Source organism: Heptranchias perlo, chromosome 11, assembly GCF_035084215.1.
Source record: "Heptranchias perlo isolate sHepPer1 chromosome 11, sHepPer1.hap1, whole genome shotgun sequence".
Taxonomy (NCBI): domain Eukaryota; kingdom Metazoa; phylum Chordata; class Chondrichthyes; order Hexanchiformes; family Hexanchidae; genus Heptranchias; species Heptranchias perlo.
In genome coordinates, this window is record NC_090335.1 from 42,241,169 (window position 1) to 42,265,177 (window position 24,009).

The 24,009-nt window shown below is 43.5% G+C and overlaps 1 protein-coding gene across 6 annotated transcripts in view; it reads right to left on the minus strand.

Annotated features, from left to right (window-relative positions):
- rpgra (retinitis pigmentosa GTPase regulator a) overlaps nucleotides 1-24,009 on the minus strand; it is a 128,117-nt gene that overhangs the window by 99,343 nt on the left and 4,765 nt on the right. For 3 of the 6 annotated variants that reach the window (XM_067992861.1, XM_067992863.1, XM_067992860.1), the window contains exon 1: nucleotides 16,475-16,582. The exons of 1 other annotated variant lie outside the window; for it this stretch is intronic. In XM_067992861.1, coding sequence (XP_067848962.1) covers nucleotides 16,475-16,514 — 40 coding nt within the window. In that variant the 5' untranslated portion in view covers nucleotides 16,515-16,582. Of the gene's footprint in view, nucleotides 1-16,474; nucleotides 16,585-24,009 lie in introns of those variants that run through there. 2 more of the 6 variants (XM_067992864.1, XM_067992865.1) reach the window with 2 other exon arrangements.

The window sequence follows — 24,009 nt, forward strand, 5'->3', positions numbered from 1 at the left end:
GAAACAACTCCCCACTGAGTTATCACATTAATCCATTTGTATAGATCATATTTCATAACAGTATCCTTATATTAATGCAGTACTGTTCAATCATCTGTAGGAATTTGTTCTTTACAATCACTAATAGGTTAAATTAATCTAATAAAAAAATAGGATGGGAGACAAGAAACTAAAGTTTAAAATAAATCACAAAGGGACTGACAAATAAGGTGAATGCTGCAGTGTTATTTGGTTGGAGAGGAATCAGATTATGATTAAGCTGCTTTTTTTGAAAAAGTTATTTTTGACTTTATTGGAGAAATTCTATGGCGGTTCTCAAAGGGTTAACAGTCAAGTTTGTTTTGGCTGAATTTTGAACTAATTGGGTATGTGAGGAATTACACAGACTCAACCAGACAAAGACTGCTCAGTCCTGTATGTCACTGCCAGATGAGACTGCTCAGTCCTGTATGTCACTGCCAGATGTCTTTAATTCATCTCACTCGTCTCAACTAGCGGCAGGAAGGTTGCTTTGTGGCCAGTATTGAACTGTACTGGAGAACACATTTTTCTCATTTACGGAGCTTATTTTAAAACTTATGCGTCTGGTAGCTTAGGCCACTGAGAGGTACATACAGCTAAGGTCCACATGCACTTTTACGACTTACTAGCAACGTAGGGTTGAGGAAAGCCATGAATATACAATCAAACATATTTATACTTTTTATTATCACTATTCGCTTCACCACCATACTATCCTTCTCCATGGGGAACGCAATCTGAGCTGGGCATCTCCACAGCTACCATCTATGCCACTCCACCATCACAGAAGCCATGCTTTCGCCACATGGAATAGGCAGCTTCTGGCACATCACCAGAAAAGATCACCTTTTAAACAGGTTCTGGCCTTTGATTTTTTTTTGAATGTTACAGTATTATGCAAAGCATTTACAGACTTGCAATTAAAGATGCCTGAAGAATATATGGTTCAAAGGAAATACTTTGCAAACATTCTTTTAATAAATTTTGAAACATATTTTTTAAATATTCATATTCTAGTTGAATTGCATTTAAGGTACTCCTCTACATTAATTTACTCCACCTTGCTGCAAGTATGGGTGTAATAAGGCTCCGAATCACCATTCAATCTGTGGGGTTTCAAACCTTAAAATGAAAATACAGAAAATAATTCCGTACTTGGGTTGCCACACATCTATAATACAAGACGTAGCAATAACACTTGTTGAACTGCACTGCTAGACCCTGTCTAGTGGTAATCCACCTCCACAGAAACAAGGATCTAAACAAGAACAATTCTAGTAAACCTCATGTGGCATTGCTCAGGTATAGATTTGGACACAGAACGAGGTGTTCCTCATGTGTTATGCATATTGAGCTGATGTTACTGCTATATTTCGTAACAAGGTCTTGTAGGTGTTTCTTGAGGGCTTTGTTTATCTTAGAAGGTATAGGGTTCGGGTCTGCTTGAGGCAGGCTTTGGCCTGCGAGGTTGAGGTCAGAGAGGCTGCGATGATGCAGCTGTGGCGTCCTTTGTGCTTTTAGGTTGGTGAACGTTTCAAAGTCGGGAAAAATTTCACCACCACTGCAATTCATATGTCCACCTTGGAAACACTTATCATGTACAGCCACATCAAGAGGTTTCAGGGCCCCCTGGAAAAGCTGCTTTGTTGAACTTGTCCCACACACTCGCCTCTGTGTATTTCTCTTACTCACTTACTGTTCCTCTCTCTTTGTGCTTCTTCTGTTAATAGGTCCCTATATCTGTTCATTTCTTTTTTTATCTGTTATTCTCCCTCTTTTTTTAATTTCACCTTTGTTATCGTCTTACTGTGCTGTTACTGTCACCCTGTGTTCATCTATTACTCTCGCACTGCTCCAGATGTTTCCTCTATTGCACCAGTTGCCTTTTCCTCCAGTAATCTCTCACAATGGGACCAGAACTGCAAGAACCAGGACCAGAAATGCAGAAAGTGAGCAGGAGAGCAGCCGAAGCTAGCGATGAGGAGAGAGCCACAGGAGCAGGCAATTGCTTAGAGCCATCGGAGAGATGGGAGAAACAGATTTGGCAGCATGCGTGAGAACCATGTGCCTTCTTTATACCAGGTCTCACAATGTCTAGTCTGAGCTGGGCTGGGCTGGGCCCTGAAGCACACGGATGTCAGCAGATGTGGTGTAACAGGGTCAAGGCTACTGATTTTGCATAGGGAGATATGGGAAGACATCAGAGCAGTCAGAAAGTGAAAGAGAGAGATGTTTCTAGGTAAGTTTGTGATTTTTTTTCTGTATTATTTTTTAGATGTTAGTCATTTGATAGTTATTCGTAGTGCTATGTAATGAGGTGGGTGACGAATGGACAAGTTGGCTGAACCATACACTAAACCAATGTGGCAGTGGGGAAGGAGAAAATGGCTCTATAAAAATAGACTATAGTCTGTGTCGGTTAGACTGTTTTCTAGTTCCTATAACCTGGAAGCTGTACCTTTTCGAAGTTATGTTCTTGTTGAGGTGCACGTCCAAGGAATTAACAATTGTTCCGCATGAAGCGTTGGAGCAGTTCCTGATTGGGAAGAAGATCACATCTTATAAAAGGTAGGTAAAATATCAGGTGGTATATACATGATCTATGTGGTCTCATGGACTAGTTTCAATCGCCTAAGGTGGTTGGAAAGGATGGGCCTTGAGTTTTTATTTTTTTTTTGCCTCTCCCAGGACATTACGTGTTTGATGGTGGGCAGGTGGATATGTGTGCTGGTGGGAATGAGTGCCTAATCATGGTGCTCCAGGCATCGCAGTTCTGTGGGGCAGACTTGATGGACCAACTGGTCTTTTCCTGCCCATCGATTTCGTATGTTCGCAAGTAATCTGCGTACTGGATTTAACATAGTCTGTCAGACTACCAGATTGTCATTAACATGATGGATATTACCATGTAGACCAGAGTTTACAGACTAAAGAAACCAAGAAATTTAGTTGCAATTAAATAGTACAAACCATAATAATTCAAGAGATAATAAAAGTATATAATAGCTAATCTTCCATGCATTGTTCACATTAATAAAAGGGATAGTCAACAAAAGTGTGATGGAGAAAATATTACCGGAAGTACAGAACTGCACTATATGCAAGACCTTTAATAAAGATATAAAATTTGCGTAGAATGTTATCTATGTTTATAAAGCATTGAACATAATTTGCTTGAAATATTTTGTATATCATAAAAAGATTTACAAATTTAAATATATTTATGAGTTTCAGTTTCTTTACTGGTTGGAATGTAAGTGTAAAGTTGGGTTTATGATGGTTGGAGAGAGGTACATTGGCAAGTTAGATGAAGAAATGAAATACTACAGAAGAAAAGAGGAGAAAACAGTGGGCCTGTGGAGAAGTTGGTTGCTCCTTCTTTATCAGCATATCCTCCAGTCAGCTGCTGCAATGTTCAGACAGAACTGTCTTTTTAAAGGCTGCACTCCGACAAATTACACCCATTTTACACAGGTTTACATCAACTACTACTCCAACGGATATGCAATTGAGCTGAACCAGGACACTGTCGTGTAAATATCTCTCCAGACCAGCAGTGGACGCAAATCTTTTTCTATTGGCGTAAACGTTTCACAATAATCACATCATGGAAATTCACCCCAATATATTTGAAAGCGTTGGGGAGGGGAGTCATGGAATTTGGGAGGTTTCAGGGTGTGTGGTCTTTAAAAACACACAAACAGAGGAACAGGACTATAAAGAACAGCAGAGCTGTACTTTTAAAAAAACACTAGGGAGCAGAAAAAGAACAAACACCAGGAGTATTTGGACAAAGGAATACAAATACCAGGTTTGGGACTAAAAAACCTGGGGCCAAGGCAAGCTGATGGCCAAAGAAAATAAAACTGAAGAAAAATTTCAAATACACTGTTCCCAAGGGACCTAGAACAGGCTGCTGAAGGAGCACTGCCGGTTCAGGCTCCTCTTTCTCCTGAACTATATATCGATCACTGTTCCTGTATCTCTCTGGCTGCTTTACACTGCACCCCTCACCCTCTACCTGCTGCACTGTTTTTGTCTCTCGGGAGCTGTGCTCCTGCTCTCTCTCTCCATCTGTCTGGGGTAGAACCTAGGAAGGAGAAGTGGGGTAAGTAGACAGCTGGAAGCCAGATGGCAGAGGCCTACGCAGACTATTTTGTTATCTTCGTTGGTTTCCCAGCGCTGGGAAAATGGTACTCCGTGCTCTTGCCTCCTCAACTTCTCCACTCACCCTTTTCCCACTCTCTCTCAAACAATAACAAATGTTCCCAGTACCTCATCCTATGGTGCTGGGGCGCTCACCAGCTCCCGCCTCCCACTTGACTCCCAGTCACCACGTGTCCGCAGGCCAATTCTTTGATGTTCCCCTGTCCTGACTGTCAACTTTCCTATTTGCTTCCTAATTCTTGCTTCCCCAGACATCCTCTTTTACTTTCACATCTTAATGTCAAAAGCACAAGTCGCACTCAATTGGCGACGGTAAAAGAAGAGTCCTGTGGCAGGTGGGAAAGTCAACAGGCAGTCCAAGAATTGGGTGGATGGTGTGAAGGAGCAGGGAGACAAGTGGGAGCAAGGAGTCAAGAAGGGAAGCCTGAGGCCAGCAAATAGAAGGCAGCAGGCCCCAGCATAACAATAAAGCACTACTGGGGGGGAAGGAGCAGGTAGTGAGCGGGGTAGGTAATGGGATATTTAAATTTTAAAATAAAAAATGAAAAACCTCACTGCAATTGGGTAAAGAACAAAAACAAGATGGTGGCCAGAGCTTGTGATACTGTTAGAAGGCACAGTTGGGTGTTTGGCCACAGCTCCATCTAGCAGCGAGTGCCTGCAACACTGACAAAGGCAACTGTTCACACACGGATTTCTATTATAAAATATTTATATAGGCAGCTTCAATGTTAAATGCTGACATAAAAAGTGGGACTCAAAATCATGACACAGGAAGTAAGATCCATGGACAGGCAGTGTGAGCCATAGAAGCGAGTGATATAGATCATATATATTTTATTATACACGCATAGGCATACATACATACAATGTGGAAGTCTGTAATGGGTCAGTTACCCTTTGTGAGAATGTCTCAGATTAAAAATAAAACAGTCAGTATTTTCAATAAACAAAACTTTAGATTCTGACAAGGCTGAATCAGTGAAATTTTTCTCATAAAATTTGGAATCTCAATGTATGGCATTGTTTTCCTCAAGATGGAGGCAAAATGATCTTGTCTGATCAAGTATGAGAATTCAGAAGAACTCCAACCCTTTACAGTTTTTAAACCTGAAGGTTCAAATCTGATACTTCTTTTAGCTCCTTTGATGTAAAGAATCTCAAATGAACTTAACCAATACACAGTTTGTAATGGAAAACATCACTCCCAAATATAATGTTCAATAATCCTGGATGATATGAACATTTCATATGATAGAGTCATAGACAAAATCAACACAATAGAACAGTCAACATTTCTTTCAACAACAATAACTTGCATTTATATAGCACCTTTAATGTAGTAAAATGTCCAAAGGCGCTTCACAGGAGCATTGTCATATAAACCGAGCCACCTAAGGAGATATTAGGACAAGTGACCAAAAGCTTGGTCAAAGAGGTGGGTTATAAGGAGCGTCTTAAAGGAGGAGGGAGAGATAGAGACATGGAGAGGTTTAGGGAGGGAATTCCAGAGCTTTGGGCAAAGGCAGCTGAAGGCATGGCCACCATTGGTTGAGCGAAGAAAATCGGGGATGTGCAAGAGGCAAGAATTGGATGAGCGCATAGATCTTGGAGGGTTGTAGTACTGGAGGAAGTTGTAGGGCTGGAGATGGTGTGGTGGGGGGGGGGGATGGTGAGGCCAAGGAGGGATTTGAAAATGCAAGGCTCAGAATTTTAAAATCGAGGTGTTGCTGGACCGGGAGCCAATGTAGGTCAGCGAGCACAGGGGTGATGGGAGAATGGGACTTGGTTCAAATTAGGATATGGACAGCAGAGTTTTGGATGAGCTCAAGTTTATGGAGAGTGGAGACTGGGAGATCGGCCAGGAGAGCATTGGAATAGTCAAGTCTAGAGGTAACAAAGGCATGGATGAGGGTTTCAGCAGCAGATGAGCTGAGGCGGGGCAGAGACGGGCCATGTTATGGAGGTGGAAGTAGGCGGTCTTGGCGATGGAGTGGATATATGGTCGGAAGCTCATCTCAGGGCCAAACAGGATGCCAAGGTTGCGAATGGTCTGGTTCAGCCTCAGACAGTGGCCAGGGAGAGGGATGGAGTCGGTGGCTAGGGAATGGAGTTTGTGGCGGAGACCAAAGACAGTGGCTTCGGTCTTCCCAATATTTAGCTGGAGGAAATTTTTGCTCATCTGGATGTTGGACAAGCAGTGTGACAAATCAGAGACAGTGGAGGGGTCGAGAGAGATGGTGGTGGGTGTCGTCAGCATACATGTGGAACCTGTCATGTTTTCAGATGACGTCACCAAGGGGCAGCATGTAGATGAGAAATAGGAGGGGTTAAGGGGGATTCCAGAAGTAATGATGCGGGGTGGGAAAAGAAGCCATTACAGGAGATTCTCTGGCTACGACCGGATGAGAGTGGAATCAAGCGAGGGCAGTCCTACTCAGCTGGACAATGAAGGAGAGGAGGGGGAGGATGGTGTGGTCAACCATGTCAAAGGCTGCAGACAGGTAAAGAAAGATGAGAAGGGGTAGTGCACCACAGTCACAGTCACATAGGATGTTGCGTGACTTTGATTAGGGTCATTTCAGTACTATGGCGGGGCGGAAACCTGATTGGAGGGATTCAAACATGGAGTTGCGGGAAAGATGGGCATGGATTTGGGAGGGGACAACATGTTGAAGGACTTTGGAGAGGAAAGGGAGAAGATAGGGTGGTAGTTTGCAAGGACAGAGGGGTCAAGGGCAGGTTTTTTGAGGGGGAGGCAATGACAGCAGATTTGCCATCTGCAGAAGTAATATTTTTCTATTGCTCATCTGTTTGGAATGGCCGAGAACCAGGAGAAAGTTCATACACAGGGCTTTTGTTTCTTTTGTACAGATTGCTAACATGCTAATAAAGTAAAATTCTGTCACTTAAAAAAAGAAATTGCATTTACAAACATCCTATTATGCTTTACATACAATGAATTGCTTTGAAGTGCAGTCACTGTTGTGTAGGCAAACACAGCAGCCATTTTGCACGCAGCAAGATCTTACAAACAGCAAAACAGATGAATAACCAGCTAATCTATATTTTAAGAAAGAGCATACAAGATGACATGCTGTAGAAATGTTTCTGGCACACCGAAGAGCTCATATTTCCCTCAGCCCTTAAGAACATAAATTATTAACATTCATTTGATTTTATCAATGGATACATCAAAACACTGCAGAAGTATTCATTTTGTGGCCATTCTCGTGTTCCCTTCTCTTCCACCAACACAAATTAAACTATCAACTAATGCATGAAATATCACACGACAGTCTATAGCACATGCCATGATCCAGATTTATTAAGCCAGATCAAAGCAGCAACCATTGAATAGCTAGAACATTGTATGAATACTGACATGATGTCAATGAGAACACAGTGTATATACCTAGTAATATAGCAATACAAGGCACTTACATTATAACTCAAAAATAGTCGCCAACAAAAAGTTGAACTGGTCAAAATGAATGCTCATTTAAAACACTTCTTTGTAGTATTTGTGTAATCTTTGAAACTGTATGCACTTCCCTCTCCCCAGAAAAGAAAGCAGCTGCTCCACATTCCCAGAAAAAATACAATATACTTCCAGATAATAAAATAATTTACATACTATACTGTTCTGCTAATTCAGTGTACTCAATGTTTCAAAGCAGTGATTTTCAAACTAGCATCCATGAAGTTAGAACTTGAATCTAGATTTCTGTCAATGTACAAGTAATCCCGGCAAACTGACATTGTGTGTGTGGCCCACCTAATTCCAGATGGTAACTGGGGGTGGGGGGGGGGGGGGGGGGGTGGCTACACTACGACCATGTAAACGTGATTGGATGGCATCGGATCATCAGTCACATTGCATCATGGCACGTTGCTTTACTCTTATTTAGTGTCAGCTCAGCTCAGTTTTGATATCAGGAGTAGTGATGTACGATGTACCATGCAGTAACAATGGGCTGTATGGCGAAGGGTAAACACAGAAGTCTTCTGTTGAGGAGTTGCTGCCACTAAAAAGCACAATGTGTTACCTCCAGTATGGGTTTACCTTCACTGACATCGGCAGTATTCCGTAGCCACAGTGCACCATCTAATTCACAATCCTCGCTAACAACATCCTCAAAGCTCAACCAACACTCGACTCCATATACCTTATGGATCGCTGATATTGGCCCAGAAATTGCTCGGAGTGGCGAACCAACAGTGCTCGTCGTTCTATAGATTTATATTAACCCGCTAACTTACCACGGTCTTTACTTCAGGCACTTCCTTGAATAGGAAGCGGTGAAGAGCTCAGCTTTAGTTCAAGCGAAGCTAGGACCCTGGGAGAAGCGGGAGAATCGCGCTCTCCCCTCGACCAATCAGACTGCAGCATTTTTGACAAGCAGTGAAACTGTTTCTGCAAGCTGGAACGTAATATCCAGGAAGTGAAAGGTACAACATTAAAATCATTATAAAAACAGTTATAGACAGCGAAAAAGAGAGAGGGGAAGAAATAATTGAATGAAATAAAAGAGACAGAAGGGAAAAGTAAAAAAAATATAATTCTTTTAAAAAAAAAATTTTTAATGACCAAAAACTATTAAAGTAACGAACAATGAGACTCCACATTTTTTAAAAAGTTAATTTTTAATTGTTTGGCAGTCATTAAGACTTACTGCACTATTAAAATGTAGTTTAGACCTGGTATTTTTAAGCATACCTGTTTTGTGGGCAAGTTGGCGCTTTTTCAATGATTTCACTGATTGCAACCGGCAATATCCCTTTAATTCAAAGCTGTCATATTGCCGGCGAACCAGGAGGTGCAAGTTCCGGATTTCTGCATTTGACTGCACATGTGCGAACGCCGGAGCTTGCTCCTCGATTGAAAAATTTGAAAGCCAGAATTTTACAGAAAGCATTAACAAGCAAGATATCAGTAATAATTTTAAAAACAGCAATCTTGGTTCTTGGAAAACGGTAATTACTTTTTAGCATTTGTTCCCACTTTTCATAATCAACTAACAAACAAGATCAATAAAGCAGTCTCTGGAATAAACCCAATAAGGATGATGCATATCAATCGCTAAAAGCAGCATTACACGACAATACTGAAGTCCTTGAAAATTCAACAAAAATGCATTTAAAAACAAGAACTTAATACACTGTCATCGCAAGTCCCTTTAAGCCTAATAAGACAACAACTAACATCCATATTATTTTGATTGGGACAGCTGGCACTCAGTGCTGAAACTGCATTTATTCAGTGTGGAAATTACATTTTCAATACGCCATTTGGCACCTGCATCAAAAACATTAGATATTAAATCTACTTCATGCTGCATCTACTCGGTAAAAGTCTGCTTCTGGGGACCACATTTAATGAGTTTGAGCAGTCTCACCCCAGCTCCCTAATACCATAAAGCGGACCTTAAATAAGAAACTAATGCAACTAATTTGTCAACCTCATTCAGAGAGAACACAGACAGTAGGATGCTGTTGAACCTTCAAACACTAGTTTGCCAAGAAGTTGCCAATAAAAAGGACACAGCTTGGACCAGGATATTGAGAGATTGGAGATAAAACTGGGAAACTCTGTACAAACAAAACAGCACAAAAAAAACTAAAGGCATATTTTACACACCATTTATTAAACCTCTATAATGTGCTGTTGTTCAGGGTGCAGTTGATGAATCAACTACATTATGTGTACTGCACAGTTAAACCATAGAGCCTAAAGATGCTAACTTGTTTGGGATATGGTTCCAGAGGTACCTTGTCTAATCAGCCATTAGTCATGTGCAAGCCTAAATAGTTAATGTCAGCAAGCTGTTCAATTATGGACAGTGCAACCAAGATTGATCCTCTCTTCACCTGATGTCCACTAATTATGGTGCTGGGTGCATACTATAGGCCACCAAATAGTGGGAAGGAGATATAGGAGCAAATTTCAGAAAGATGCAAGAACTATAATGATAATGGTAGACTTCAATTATCCTAATATAGACTGGGAAAATAACGGGCCGGGCGGGGCGGGGCGGGGCGGGGCGGGGCGGGGCGGGGGGCGGCCGGGCGGGGCGGGGCGGGGCGGGGCGGGGCGGGGGGCGGGGCGGCTCCTGAAATGTGTACGCAAACTTTCTTGACCAGTATTTTTCCAGCCCAATGAGGAAGGAAGCAGTGCTGGACCTGGTTCTGGGGAAAGAAGTGGAGCATGTTTCAGTGGGGAAGCATTTGGGAAACAGGGATCACAATATTATTAGGTTTAGAGTAGTTATGGAAAAGGACAAGGAACAATCAAATGTGAATATACTCAACTGAAGGAGGGTTAATTTCAGTGAGTTGAAAGGAGATCTGGCCCAGGTGGATTGGAATCAAAGATTGGCAGGTAAAACAGCAAATGAGCAATGGGAGGCCTTCAAAGAAGAGATAATTCAAGTAGAGACTAGACATATTGCCATGAGGGGAAAGGAAGGACATCCAAAGCTAGAGCTTCCTGGATGATTAAAGGTATAAAGATTAAAAATCAAACAGAAAAAGGAGGCTTATGATAAATGTCAGGCTCATAATGCAGTAGAGAACCAAGCTGAATACAAAAAGTACAGAGGAGAACTGAAGAAGCAAATAAGAGGGGTAAAGAGAGTGTATGAGAATAGATTAGCAGGTAACATAAAAGGGAACCCAAAAGTCTTTTACTCTGTATATGCTTATTAAAGGGTAGTCAAAGGAAGGGTGGGACCGATTAGAGACCAAAAAGATCATCTTGCGGAGGCAGAGGACATTGCTGAGATACTAAATAAGTATTTCGCATCTGTCTTCACTAAAGAAGAGGATGCTGCCAATGTCATAGTGAAGGAGGAGGTAGTAGAGAAATTGGATAGGATAAAAATAGTTGAAGAGGAGGTACTTAAAAGGTTGGCAGCGCTCAAAGTAGAAAAGTCACCCGGTCGAATGGGATGCATCCTGAGGGAAGTAAGGGTGGAGATAATGGAGGCTCTGGCCACAATCTTCCAATCCTCCTTAGGTATGGGGACAGTGCCGGAGGACTGGAGGATTGCAAATATTACAACCCTGTTCAAAAAAGGGGAGGGGGAGAAACTTTTGGAGAATAATCCAAGACAAAATTAATTGTCACTTGGAAAAATATGGGTTAATAAATGACAGCCAGCATGGATTTGTTAAAGGCAAATCATGTTTGACTAACTTGATTGAGTTCTTTGATGAAGTAACGGAGAGGCTTGATGAGGGTAGAGCGGTTGATGTTGTGTATAGGGACTTTCAAAGGGCATTTGATAAAGTACCACATAATGGACTTGTTAGCAAAACTGAAGCCCATGGGATTAAAGGGGCAATTGTAGTGTGGATACAAAATTGGCTAAAGGACAGAAAGCAGAGAGTAGTAGTGCATGGTTATTTTTCAGACTGGAGGGAAGTATACAGTGGTGTCCCCAGGGGTGGCATTAGGATCACTGCTCTTTTTAATATACATTAATGGCCTGGACTTGGGTATACAGGGTATAATTTCAAAGTTTGCAAATGAGGAATTAAAAAAATTAGTATTAGTTAAAAAAAATAGTACTAGAGAAATTAATGGGACTGAAAGTCAATAAATCCCAAGGACCTGATGATCTACATCCCAGGGTTTTGAGCGAGATGGCTATAGAGATAGTGGATGCATTGGTTGTCATCTTCCAAAATTCTATGGATTCTGGAATGGTTCCTGCAGATTGGAGGGTAGCAAATGTAACCCCATTATTTAAGAAAGGAGGGAGAGAGAAAACAGGGAACGACAGACCTGTTAGCCTGACATCAGTAGTAGGGAAAATGCTAGAATCTATTATAAAGGATGTGATAAACTTAGAAAATAATAATAGGATTTGGCAGAGTCAACATGGATTTACAAAAGGGAAATCATGTTTAACAAACCTATTGGAGTTCTTTGAGGATGTAACTAGTAGAATAAATAAGGGGGAACCAATGGATGTGGTGTATTTGGATTTTCAGAAGGTTTTCAATAAGGTCCCACACAGGTTGGTGAACAAAGTTAGAGCACATTGAATTGGGGGTAATATACTGGCATGGATTGAGAATTGGTTAACAGACAAAAGACAGAGTGTAGGAATAAATGGGTCTTTTTCACGTTGGCAGACTGTGACTAGTGGGGTACTGCAGGGATCAGTGCTTGGGCCCCAGCTAGTCACAATCTATAATCAATGATTTGGATGAGGGGACCAAATGTAATATTTTCAAGTTTGCTGATAACACAAAGCTAGGTGGGAATGTGAGTTGTGAGGAGGATGCAAAGAGGCTTCAAGGGGATACAGACAGGCTAAGTGAGTGGGCAAGAACATGGCAGATGGAATGTAATGAGGAAGAATGTGAAGTTATCCATTTTGGTAGGAAAAACAGAAATGCAGAGTATTTTTTAAATGGTGAAAGAATGGGAAATGTTGATGTTCAAAGGGACCTGGTGTCCTTGTACATGAGTCACTAAAAGCTAACATACAGGTGCAGCAAGCAATTAGGAAGGCAAATGGTATGTTGGCCTTTATTACAAGAGGATTTGAGTACAGGTGTAAAGATGTCTCACTGCAATTATATAGGGCCTTGGTGAGACTGCACCTGGAGTATCGTGTACAATTTTGGTCTCCTTACCCAAGAAAAGATATACCTGCCATAGAGGGAGCTGTCGTATGAGGAGAGATTGAGTAGACTAGGCCTGTATTCTCTAGAGTTTAGAAGAGTGAGAGATGATCTCATTGAAACATATAAAATTCTTACAGGGCTCGACAGGATAGATGTATGGAGGATATTTCCCCTGGTTGGGGAGTCTAGAACCAGGGGTCAAAATCTCAGAATAAGGGGTAGGCCATTTAGGACTGAGATGAGGAGAAATTTCTTCATTCAGAGAGTGGTGAATCTTTGGAATTCTCTACCCCAGAGGGCTGTGGAGGCTCAGTCGTTGAGCACATTCAAAACAGAGATCGATAGATTTCTAGATATTAAAGGCATCAAGGGATATGGGGATGGTGCAGGAAAATGGCATTGAGGTCAAAGATCAGCCATGATCTTGTTGAATGGTGGAGCAGGCTCAAGGGGCTGGATGGCCTACTCCTGCTCCTATTTCTTATGACATGAAACTCAAAAAATATAGTAAACAGCGACGAGGATAGTAACAGACTTCAGGAAGACATAGACAGACTGGTGAAATGGCAGATGAAATTTAACACAGAAGTGTGAAGTGTTGCATTTTGGAAGGAAGAGTGTGGAGAGGCAATATAAACTAAATAAATACAATTTTAAAGGGGGTGCAGGAACAGAGAGACCTGGGGTGTACATACACAAATCTTTGATGGTGGCAGGACAAGTTGAAAAAGCTGTTAAAAATGCATGCAGAATCCTTGGCTTTATAAACCGTGGCATAGAGTATAAAAGCAAGGAAGTTATCCTAAACCTTTACAAATCACTGGTCAGGCACCAGCTGGAGTATTGTGTTCAATTCTGAGCACCACACGTTAGGATGTCAAGACCTTAGAGAGGGTGCAGAAGGGATTTACTAGAATTCTACCAGAGATGCAGGACTTTGGTTACGTGGAGAGACTAGAGAAGCTGGATTTGTTCCCCTTAGAGCAGATAAGGTTATGGGGAGATTTAATAGAGGTGTTCAATAATGAGGGGTTTTGATAGAATAAATAAGGAGAAACTGTTTCCAGTGGCAGAAGGGTCAGTAACCAGAGGACACAGATTTAAGGCAATTGGCAAAAGAGATGGGTGAGATCCTGAATGAATATTTCACATCGGTATTTACGGTTGAGAAAGGCATGGATGTTAGGGAACTTGGGGAAATAAATAGTGATGTCTTGAGGAGTGTACATATTACAGAGACGGAGGTGCTGGAAGTCTTAACGCGCATCAAGGTAGATAAATCTCCGGGACCTGATGAAATGTATCCCAGGATGTTATGGGAGATTAGGGAGGAAATTGCGGGTCCCCTAGCAAAGATATTTGAATCATCCACCGCTACAGGTGAGGTGCCTGAAGATTGGAGGGTAGCAAATGTTGTGCCTTTGTTTAAGAAGGGCGGCAGGGAAAAGCCTGGGAACTACAGACCGGTGAGCCTGACATCTGTAGTGGGTAAGTTGTTAGAGGGTATTCTGAGGGACAGGATCTACAGGCATTTGGAGAGGCAGGGACTAATTAGGAACAGTCAGCATGGTTTTGAGAGGAAAATCATGTCTCACGAATTTGATTGAGTTTTTTGAAGGGGTAACCAAGAAGATAGATGAGGGCTGTGCAGTAGACGTGGTCTACATGGACTTCAGCAAAGCCTTTGACAAGGTACCGCATGGTAGGTTGTTACATAAGGTTAAATCTCATGGGATCCAAGGTGAGGTAGCCAATTGGATACAAAATTGGCTTGACGACAGAAGACAGAGGGTGGTTGTAGAGGGTTGTTTTTCAAACTGGATGCCTGTGTCCAGCGGTGTGCCTCAGGGATCGGTGCTGGGTCCGCTGTTATTTGTTATTTATATTAATGATTTGGATGAGAATTTAGGAGGCATGGTTAGTAAGTTTGCAGATGACACCAAGATTGGTGGCATTGTGGACAGTGAAGAAGGTTATCTAGGATTGCAACGGGATCTTGATAAATTGGGCCAGTGGGCCGATGAATGGCAGATGGAGTTTAATTTAGATAAGTGTGAGGTGATGCATTTTGGTAGATCGAATCGGGCCAGGACCTACTCCGTTAATGGTAGGGCGTTGGGGAGAGTTATAGAACAAAGAGATCTAGGAGTACAGGTTCATAGCTCCTTGAAAGTGGAGTCACAGGTGGATAGGGTGGTGAAGAAGGCATTCGGCATGCTTGGTTTCATTGGTCAGAACATTGAATGCAGGAGTTGGGATGTCTTGTTGAAGTTGTACAGGGCATTGGTGAGGCCACACTTGGAGTACTGTGTACAGTTCTGGTCACCCTATTATAGAAAGGATATTATTAAACTAGAAAGAGTGCAGAAAAGATTTACTAGGATGCTACCGGGACTTGATGGTTTGACTTACAGGGAGAGGTTAGACAGACTGGGACTTTTTTCCCTGGAGAGTAGGAGGTTAAGGGGTGATCTTATAGAAGTCTATAAAATAATGAGGGGCATAGATAAGGTAGATAGTCAAAATCTTTTCCCAAAGGTAGGGGAGTCTATAACGAGGGGGCATATATTTAAGGTGAGAGGGGAGAGATACAAAAGGGTCCAGAGGGGCAATTTTTGCACTCAAAGGGTGGTGAGTGTCTGGAACGAGCTGCCAGAGGCAGTAGTAGAGGCGGGTACAATTTTGTCTTTAAAAAGCATTTGGACAGTTACATGGGTAAGATGGGTATAGAGGGATATGGGCCAAGTGCAGGCAATTGGGACTAGCTTAGTGGTATAAACTGGGCGACATGGACATGTTGGGCCGAAGGGCCTGTTTCCATGTTGTAACTTCTATGATTCTATGATTCTATCACCAGAGGTGAGATGAGGAGACATTTTTTTTAAGCAGCAAGTTATGATCTGGAATGCACTGCCTGAAAGTGTGGTGGAAGCAGATTCAATAATAAAGTTCAAACGGGATTTGGAAAAATACTAGAAGGGGGAAATTTGCAAGTCTATGGGGAAAGAGCAGGGGAGTGGGACCAATTGACTAGATCTTTGAAAGCGCCGGCAACAAGCACGATGGACCTCCGTCAGTGCTGTATCATTTTATGAACCCTACAAGCATCCTCCTGCCTCCTCTCCACCTTTCAGCAACCAAGCCTCCTTCAGCTTTATTGGTCCCACTCTGGAACATTCTCCTCAGAATCCTTTCACCTTGTTAACCCTTTCTACCACTTCCAACACTCCCTCCTTGGCCACGTCTTCCCTTAGATCCTCACACCCTCTCCCATCGCTGCCCCCTTTTCGCCTTCCTGGAGCGCTTTCGGACACTTGGAGAATGTGAACATACGAAATCGACCGGCAGCAAAAGACCAGCTGGCCCATCAAGCCTGCCCCACACAAGTTAATGTTAATTCACTACATTTCCTTCGGAGGCGGTAACCTCAGGCCCGGGTCACCGAAGGTTAATGACGTGTTTTATAGTCTCGCAGTTCACCATATTTCATTGTATTTATTTGCAAACAGACGCTGCCCGGGTTCAGCGACAGTTCAACAGGTCCGTCCCTGGGACCCTCCGGGGCCTCGTGTATTTAACACTGGTGATCGGCCTGACCCTCCGGGGCCTCGTGTATTTAATTAACACCGTGATCGGCCTCACTCACCCGGCACGTCCTGTCGCTCCGTCTCCGGTTCCGTCGCCATCTCCTCTTGTCGAACTCTCTCTCCGCCACCGGCTCCGGGGGAGGGGAGGGGAGTCGACCCGGAAGTAAACAAAACCGCCTGCCATTAGCAACCGAACAAACCGGCCGCCGCAGCGTCATCCTGCGGCCGCACCGATGAACTGCAGCTCCGGCCGCCAGCGCCGCTCGGCGGCCACGTCGGCGAATTGCAGCGTCCAGCCGCCCAGGATGTTTTATTTTCAGGAACTGCACCAGGAAACCCTTGAGTGCCAACCATCAGCAACACAGAGGAACCACAGCAACAACCAGTCACCCAGCAAATTATGGGTATGAGAAAGTGGCTATCCAGATTTGTTTTTGCGGCTCACCTCTTTACTGGGGAGGATAGTAAACTGAATTGAAAAGGGAGAAATCAGAGAATAGCAATTAAGGGCAGTTTTTCAGAATGGTTGGAAGTGGATAGTGACGTCTCACAGGGTTCAGTTCTGGGGCCACTTCTGTTCACTGTGTAGATCAATAACCTGGATATAGCCCTAGAGGGAATGGTGTGCAGATGATACCAAAATAGGAGGTATTGTTATTTCTTTAGGAAGCTACAAAGGGATATTGATAAGATTGGAGAATGGGCTAAAAAGTGGTAATTCAATGTCAGTAAGTATGACCTGATGCATTTTGGCAAAGAAAATAACAGCAGTAATTTTATCTGAATTGAAGTAGACTTAGTTCTATAGAAGAGCAGAGGGATTTGGGGGTACAAATTCACAAGACATTAAAGTGAGCACCTTAGGTTGATAAGGCTGTTTTTTAAAAAAAACTGTAAACAATTTTACAACACCAAGTTATAGTCCAACAATTTTATTTTAAAATTCACAAGCTTTCGGAGGCTTCCTCCTTCCTCAGGTGAATGTCAAGAAATCCTCGAACCTCTCGCATTTATAAATCACAGAACAATACCTGGTGATTACAGATAGTCTTTTCAACTGCCCGTTGCCAAGGCAACCAAAGTGTTCAGACAGATAGGTGTTACCTACAGGGCCACCGAATATACAAACGGCCAGAACAAAAAAAACAGAGAGGCAGAAACATAGAAACATCCGGAAGGAAAAGACAGCAATTGACCCGTTATATTAAAAACAGTTAGCTTTTGTTCGCTGGTGGGGTTACGTGTAGCGTGACATGAACCCAAGATCCCGGTTGAGGCCGTCCTCATGGGTGCGGAACTTGGCTATCAATTTCTGCTCGACGATTTTGCGTTGTCGTGTGTCTCGAAGGCCGCCTTGGAGTACGCTTACCCGAAGGTCGGTGGCTGAATGTCCTTGACTGCTGAAGTGTTCCATGACTGGGAGGGAACCCTCCTGTCTGGCGATTGTTGCGCGGTGTCCGTTCATCCGTTGTCGCAGCGTCTGCATGGTCTCGCCAATGTACCATGCTTTGGGGCATCCTTTCCTGCACCGTATGAGGTAGACAACGTTGGCCGAGTCACAGGAGTATGAACCATGCACCTGGTGGGTGGTGTCCTCTCGTGTGTTGGTGGTATCTGTGTCGATGATCTGGCATGTCTTGCAGAGGTTACTGTGGCAGGGTTGTGTGGTGTCGTGGACGCTGTTCTCCTGAAAGCTGGGTAATTTGCTACGAACGATGGTCTGTTTGAGGTTGGGTGGCTGTTTAAAGGCGAGTAGTGGAGGTGTGGGGATAGCCATAGCGAGGTGTTCGTCGTCATTGATGACATGTTGAAGGCTGCGGAGAACATGGCGTAGTTTCTCCGCTCCGGGGAAGTACTGGACGACGAAGGGTACTCTGTTGGTTGCGTCCCGTGTTAGTCTTCTGAGGAGGTCTATGCGATTTTTCGCTGTGGCCCGTCGGAACTGTCGATCGATGAGTCGAGCGTCATATCCCGTTCTTACGAGGGCGTCTTTCAGCGTCTGTAGGTGTCCATCGCGTTCCTCCTCGTCTGAGCAGACCCTGTGTATTCGCAGGGCCTGTCCATAGGGGATGGCCTCTTTGACGTGGTTAGGGTGGAAGCTGGAAAAGTGGAGCATCGTGAGGTTGTCCGTGGGCTTGCGGTAGAGTGAGGTGCTGAGGTGCTCATCTTTGATGGAGATTCGTGTGTCCAAGAAAGAAACTGATTCTGAGGAGTAGTCCATGGTGAGCTTGATGGTGGGATGGAACTTGTTAATGTTATCGTGTAATGTTTAGTGATTCTTCGCCGTGGGTCCATAGAAAGAAAATGTCGTCGATGTATCTGGTGTATAGCGTTGGTTGGAGGTCCTGTGCAGTGAAGAAGTCGTGCTCGAACTTGTACATGAAAATGTTGGCGTATTGGGGTGCGAATTTGGTCCCCATGGCTGTTCCGTGTGTTTGGGTAAAGAACTGGTTATCGAAGGTGAAGACATTGTGATCCAGGATGAAGCGGATGAGTTGTAGGATGGCGTCCGGAGATTGGCTGTTGTTGGTGTTGAGTATTGATGCTGTCGCAGCGATGCCGTCATCGTGGGGGATACTGGTGTAGAATGCCGAGACGTCCATCGTGGTGAGAAGTGTTCCTGGTTCAACTGGTCCGTGGGTACTGAGTTTTTGTAGAAAGTCTGTAGTGTCGCGACAGAAGCTGGGGGTTCCCTGTACGATGGGTTTCAGGATGCCCTCGATGTATCCAGAGAGGTTCTCACACCTCGCTATGGCCATCCCCACACCTCCACTACTCGCCTTTAAACAGCCACCCAACCTCAAACAGACCATCGTTCGCAGCAAATTACCCAGCTTTCAGGAGAACAGCGTCCACGACACCACACAACCCTGCCACGGTAACCTCTGCAAGACATGCCAGATCATCGACACAGATACCACCATCACACGAGAGGACACCACCCACCAGGTGCATGGTTCATACTCCTGTGACTCGGCCAACGTTGTCTACCTCATACGTTGCAGGAAAGGATGCCCCAAAGCATGGTACATTGGCGAGACCATGCAGACGCTGCGACAACGGATGAATGGACACCGCGCAACAATCGCTAGACAGGAGGGTTCCCTCCCAGTCGGGGAACACTTCAGCAGTCAAGGACATTCAGCCACCGACCTTCGGGTATGCGTTCTCCAAGGCGGCCTTCGAGACACACGACAACGCAAAATCATCGAGCAGAAATTGATAGCCAAGTTCCGCACCCATGAGGACGGCCTCAACCGGGATCTTGGGTTCATGTCACGCTACACGTAACCCCACCAGCGAACAAAAGTTAACTGTTTTTAATATAACGGGTCAATTGCTGTCTTTTCCTTCCGGATGTTTCTATGTTTCTGCCTCTCTTTTTTTTTGTTCTGGCCGTTTGTATATTCGGTGGCCCTGTAGGTAACACCTAACTGTCTGAACACTTTGGTTGCCTTGGCAACGGGCAGTTGAAAAGACTATCTGTAATCACCAGGTATTGTTCTGTGATTTATAAATGCGAGAGGTTCGAGGATTTCTTGACATTCACCTGAGGAAAGAAAAGCCTCCGAAAGCTTGTGAATTTTAAAATAAAATTGTTGGACTATAACTTGGTGTTGTAAAATTGTTTACAATTGTCAACCCCAGTCCATCACCGGAATCTCCACATCTTAAAAAAAACTAATAGAATTCTAACTTTTATCTCGGGAGGTATAGACTATAAAAGTCATGTGGTAATGATAAACCTATATACAAGCTCAGTTATACTGTGTGCAGTATTGAGCTCCACACTATAGGAAAGATATTGAGGCTTTAGAGAGAATACAATGCAGATTCACTAGGATGCTGCCTGGTGTGAGGAAATACAAAAATGCAAGGAAAAACTTGAAAAATTGGGTCTCTTTTTATTAAGACAACACAGATTACAGAGCAATATGATAAAATTGTTTAGAATTATGAAAGGGTGGGTCAGGCTAGATAGAAGCCGACTGTTTCCAGTAGCTATGGGGTCAACAACAAGGGTCCATAGATGCAAGATTAAATGTAAGTGATTTAGAATAGAGGGCAGGAGAAACTTCTTCACCATAGAGTTGTGAGGCTGTGGAATTCACTTCCAGGGTTAGTGTGGAGACAGAAATCATGTCAACATTCAAAATTAAATTGGATAGGTAGATGAAGAAGCAAGGGGTTGAAGTGATATGGTAACAGGGTGGGTAAATGTGATCAGAGCTATTTGCTCACATGGAGGGTAAACGCCAACCTGGACTGGTTGGGCCGAATGGCCTATTTCCATGTTGTGACATATGTATTTCATGCTGATTTAGTTCAAAATGTATTGAATACAAACAGATTGAAATTACATTCAGTCCGTATCATAATTGTTAGCCACATATTTTGTTTATAGAGGGTGAGCAGCCTTCTAATTTCTCCCAAGTGATCCTTAGCTCTCAGATCGCGGATCATCAACAGCAAAAATGACGAATGTGCGATTCACCTCAGCTTTTGGCATTGTCGCTGCCAAATCGGCCACAAGGAAACTCCTTGAATCTGCTCAGTGTCACCTCCCTCTTCACAAAAGCACAAAGACAGCAGTTTTGAAAGGGAAGGGGTCAGTGCCTGAAGAGAGAGAACTATTTACAATTCAAGGGCTGTAATACAGCTCACCCCAGGTTTCCTACATTATTGTAGTATGCATGCTGTACGCTTAATAATATAACAAGGCTTCACTGTGGACCACCCAGAGGAGGGAGGCAACAAACAGCAGGTGACATTACAGATGACATAAAGGAGACAAAGATTGAAGTTGGAGTTGTTGAAGGCGCTTTGCCAGCTGCTAAAGCCATTTGACAGTATCTCATTATTAACCCCTTTTCCTACTTACCTCTTCTATCCATTGAAATAACAATCCTCCCTGCATTTATATTTCCCAGACAATTTATTACAAAACTAAGACCGCAATAATAGGGTTACAGAAGGATAACCTCATTTCGAGCACTGTATCCAGTTATGGTCCACCCTTCTCGGGAAGTGACTATAGAGAACGTCCAGATAAGGGCAACAGGGATGATCCCCGTCCTGTGATCAAAGAAACTTGATGCCTTACTGGATAGAGAAATAGAAAGGATCTGATCCAGATATTTAAGATTATTAAAGGTATGGACATTGTGGGAGGAGATAATGCCCTAGAAATCCAATGGCACATGTAATTGGGTGCAGGGGGGCTGGACATGCACTATGTGTGCTTGCTGAAAGTGACATGATATTCGTACTGCCTGATTATTTCAATGCGCAGGCATGCAACCTGCTCTATCTGCACTACTCATTGGCCGCACGCCTGTAGGGTGGGCCGGATAGCGGGCGTCTATGATGCCACTCGAAGGCATCCAGCACCTCCTAAGGGGCACTCTGGCTGCAGAAACCAGGGAAACACTTTTGATTGAAATAGTGAGAGGGCACCAAGGTTCTCTGATGCTGCCTTGGAGGCCCTGGTGCAGGCAGTGAATAGAAGGAGGGACATCTTCTTCCCCCATGTGCAATATGCACTTGAATGGAGGCCTCAGATGAAGACTGGGACTACTGTGAATTTCCCTCTTAGTACCGAATATGGAAAATCCAATCAGCTTGAACAAAACAAATGTAAAATGTAAAAATATTTTTAAATTGCAACATTTATTTATCTATAGCTCCTCTTGGTTATAAGGTTACCTCAGTTCGTAGAAAGAACACCTAATTAGCATCTAAGCACTTTTAATTGGATTCAGCATCTGATACTTTAAAGACACATATAATGCTGTATGGAGATACTGTCTATGATTCATGATACCTGTGCATTGGACTTAAATGTGCAGAAACATTTTAATATGTAGCTGCTGTTGTACTGCTGTGTCCTCAAAAAAGAGAGAACTGAGATGGGCTGCATTGCTATTACTGAGTATGGAGTTAATAGATAATAGTTTGTACACACTACGGTGCAAAGGGCTAGACAGCTCAAGGTTTTTTGAAGGATTTCCCTTCTGTATTTTTGGTAAAAATATGTTATTTTGTAGAAGGGAGAAATGATCACAGTTAAACATCTCTAATTTTTATCTTTAAGGAAAAAAGTTATATTTGTATTTCCAAACTCCCCTCCCCCACTCGAGTCTGTCAACAAACTTTGTAATGACTGGGTACAGCACAGATCAAGACATTAGGGGTTAGAAGTACAAGTGTGAAGGTTTAAAATAGTAAAATGACAAAAATAGAGGTGGGAGGAGTAAGGTTCCGAAAAAAGAAACCTCCTCAGTGAATGGAATTTTTTTTTGATTGTGCCACATTTAGTGAATGGGATATTTGAGCAAATTTAATATGTTTAAACCAATCACCATAGGCACAATTCCATGATCCCATGCTGCTATCACCATTCCAGCTCTTGACCTCTCCTTTCCACTTTCCCTCTCTCCTCATCACCTTCCCCATTTTGTCTTCTCCGCTGAACCTCTGCTTCCCCTCTTTGCACCTTGCTGCTTTGCATCTTTACCCTAAACTATTTCTGCACTCCCCATGTGTCCTTTGACAGTTTCCCAGCACTGTGTTGGAAATTGACTGGTTACTTTTTAAAGCCCTCATTGTGCTTGTAAGGTATTTGCTGGCAAAGCAGTTGAGAGCGCCAGCAGGTCCGGGAGCTACCAGAAGGGCAGGCCATGCTGAGGAACACAGGCAGGGAGAGGAAAGCATACACGGCACAGCAGCGACAAACAGGAGAGGACGGGGAGCCTGGGGCTGAGGAGGCAGGTCATGCTAGCAAGTGCTTTAAAACATGAACAGCCTGTAAACCAGCGAAGATCGGACCTGTGAGCAGCTAAACAGATAGGCTGCATCGACTAACACAGTCAGCCCAGGGGAGCAGCAAAAAGTAAGTAGCAGGCCCAGAGCAATGGGAAGCAAAGATTCTGCTACAAGGAGCAAACAGCATAGGAAAGAATATAAAAAGTAAAATGTTACCTTAACGGACCTGGGAAAGAGCAATGCCACCTATTGACAGAAGGAACCAACCTGGTTAACCCATCACCCCGGTGCTCGCTGACCCTCCGTCAACGTCTCGATTATTCTCATCATTATTCTCATAAAAATTCTCATCCTTGTTTTCAAATTCCTCCGTGCCTACAACCCTCCGAGATCTCTGCGCCCCTCCAATTCTGACCTCTTGCGCATCCCCGATTTTCATCGCTCCACCATTGGTGGCCGTGCCTTCAACTCTGTAGGCCCTAAGCTCTGAAATTCCCTCCCTAAACCTCTCTGCCTTTCTCTCCTCCTATAAGATGCTCCTTAAAACCCATCTCTTTGACCAAGCTTTTGGCCACCTGTCCTAATATCTCCTTATGTGATTCGTTGTCAAATTTTGTTTGATAATGCTCATGTGAAGCACCTTGGGACGTTTTACTACGTGAAAGGTGCTATATAAATGCCAGTTGTTGTTGTTGGTAGATGCAGTTTAAAGGTGCAGTAGCCCAACCTGGTGTTGGGGGAACCAGCTTATACATCTCAACATGGTCAACTCTCAGTCACCTCTTTTCAAAGCTGTAAAGCTCAGTCCACTGACACTGGAGATCAGCCT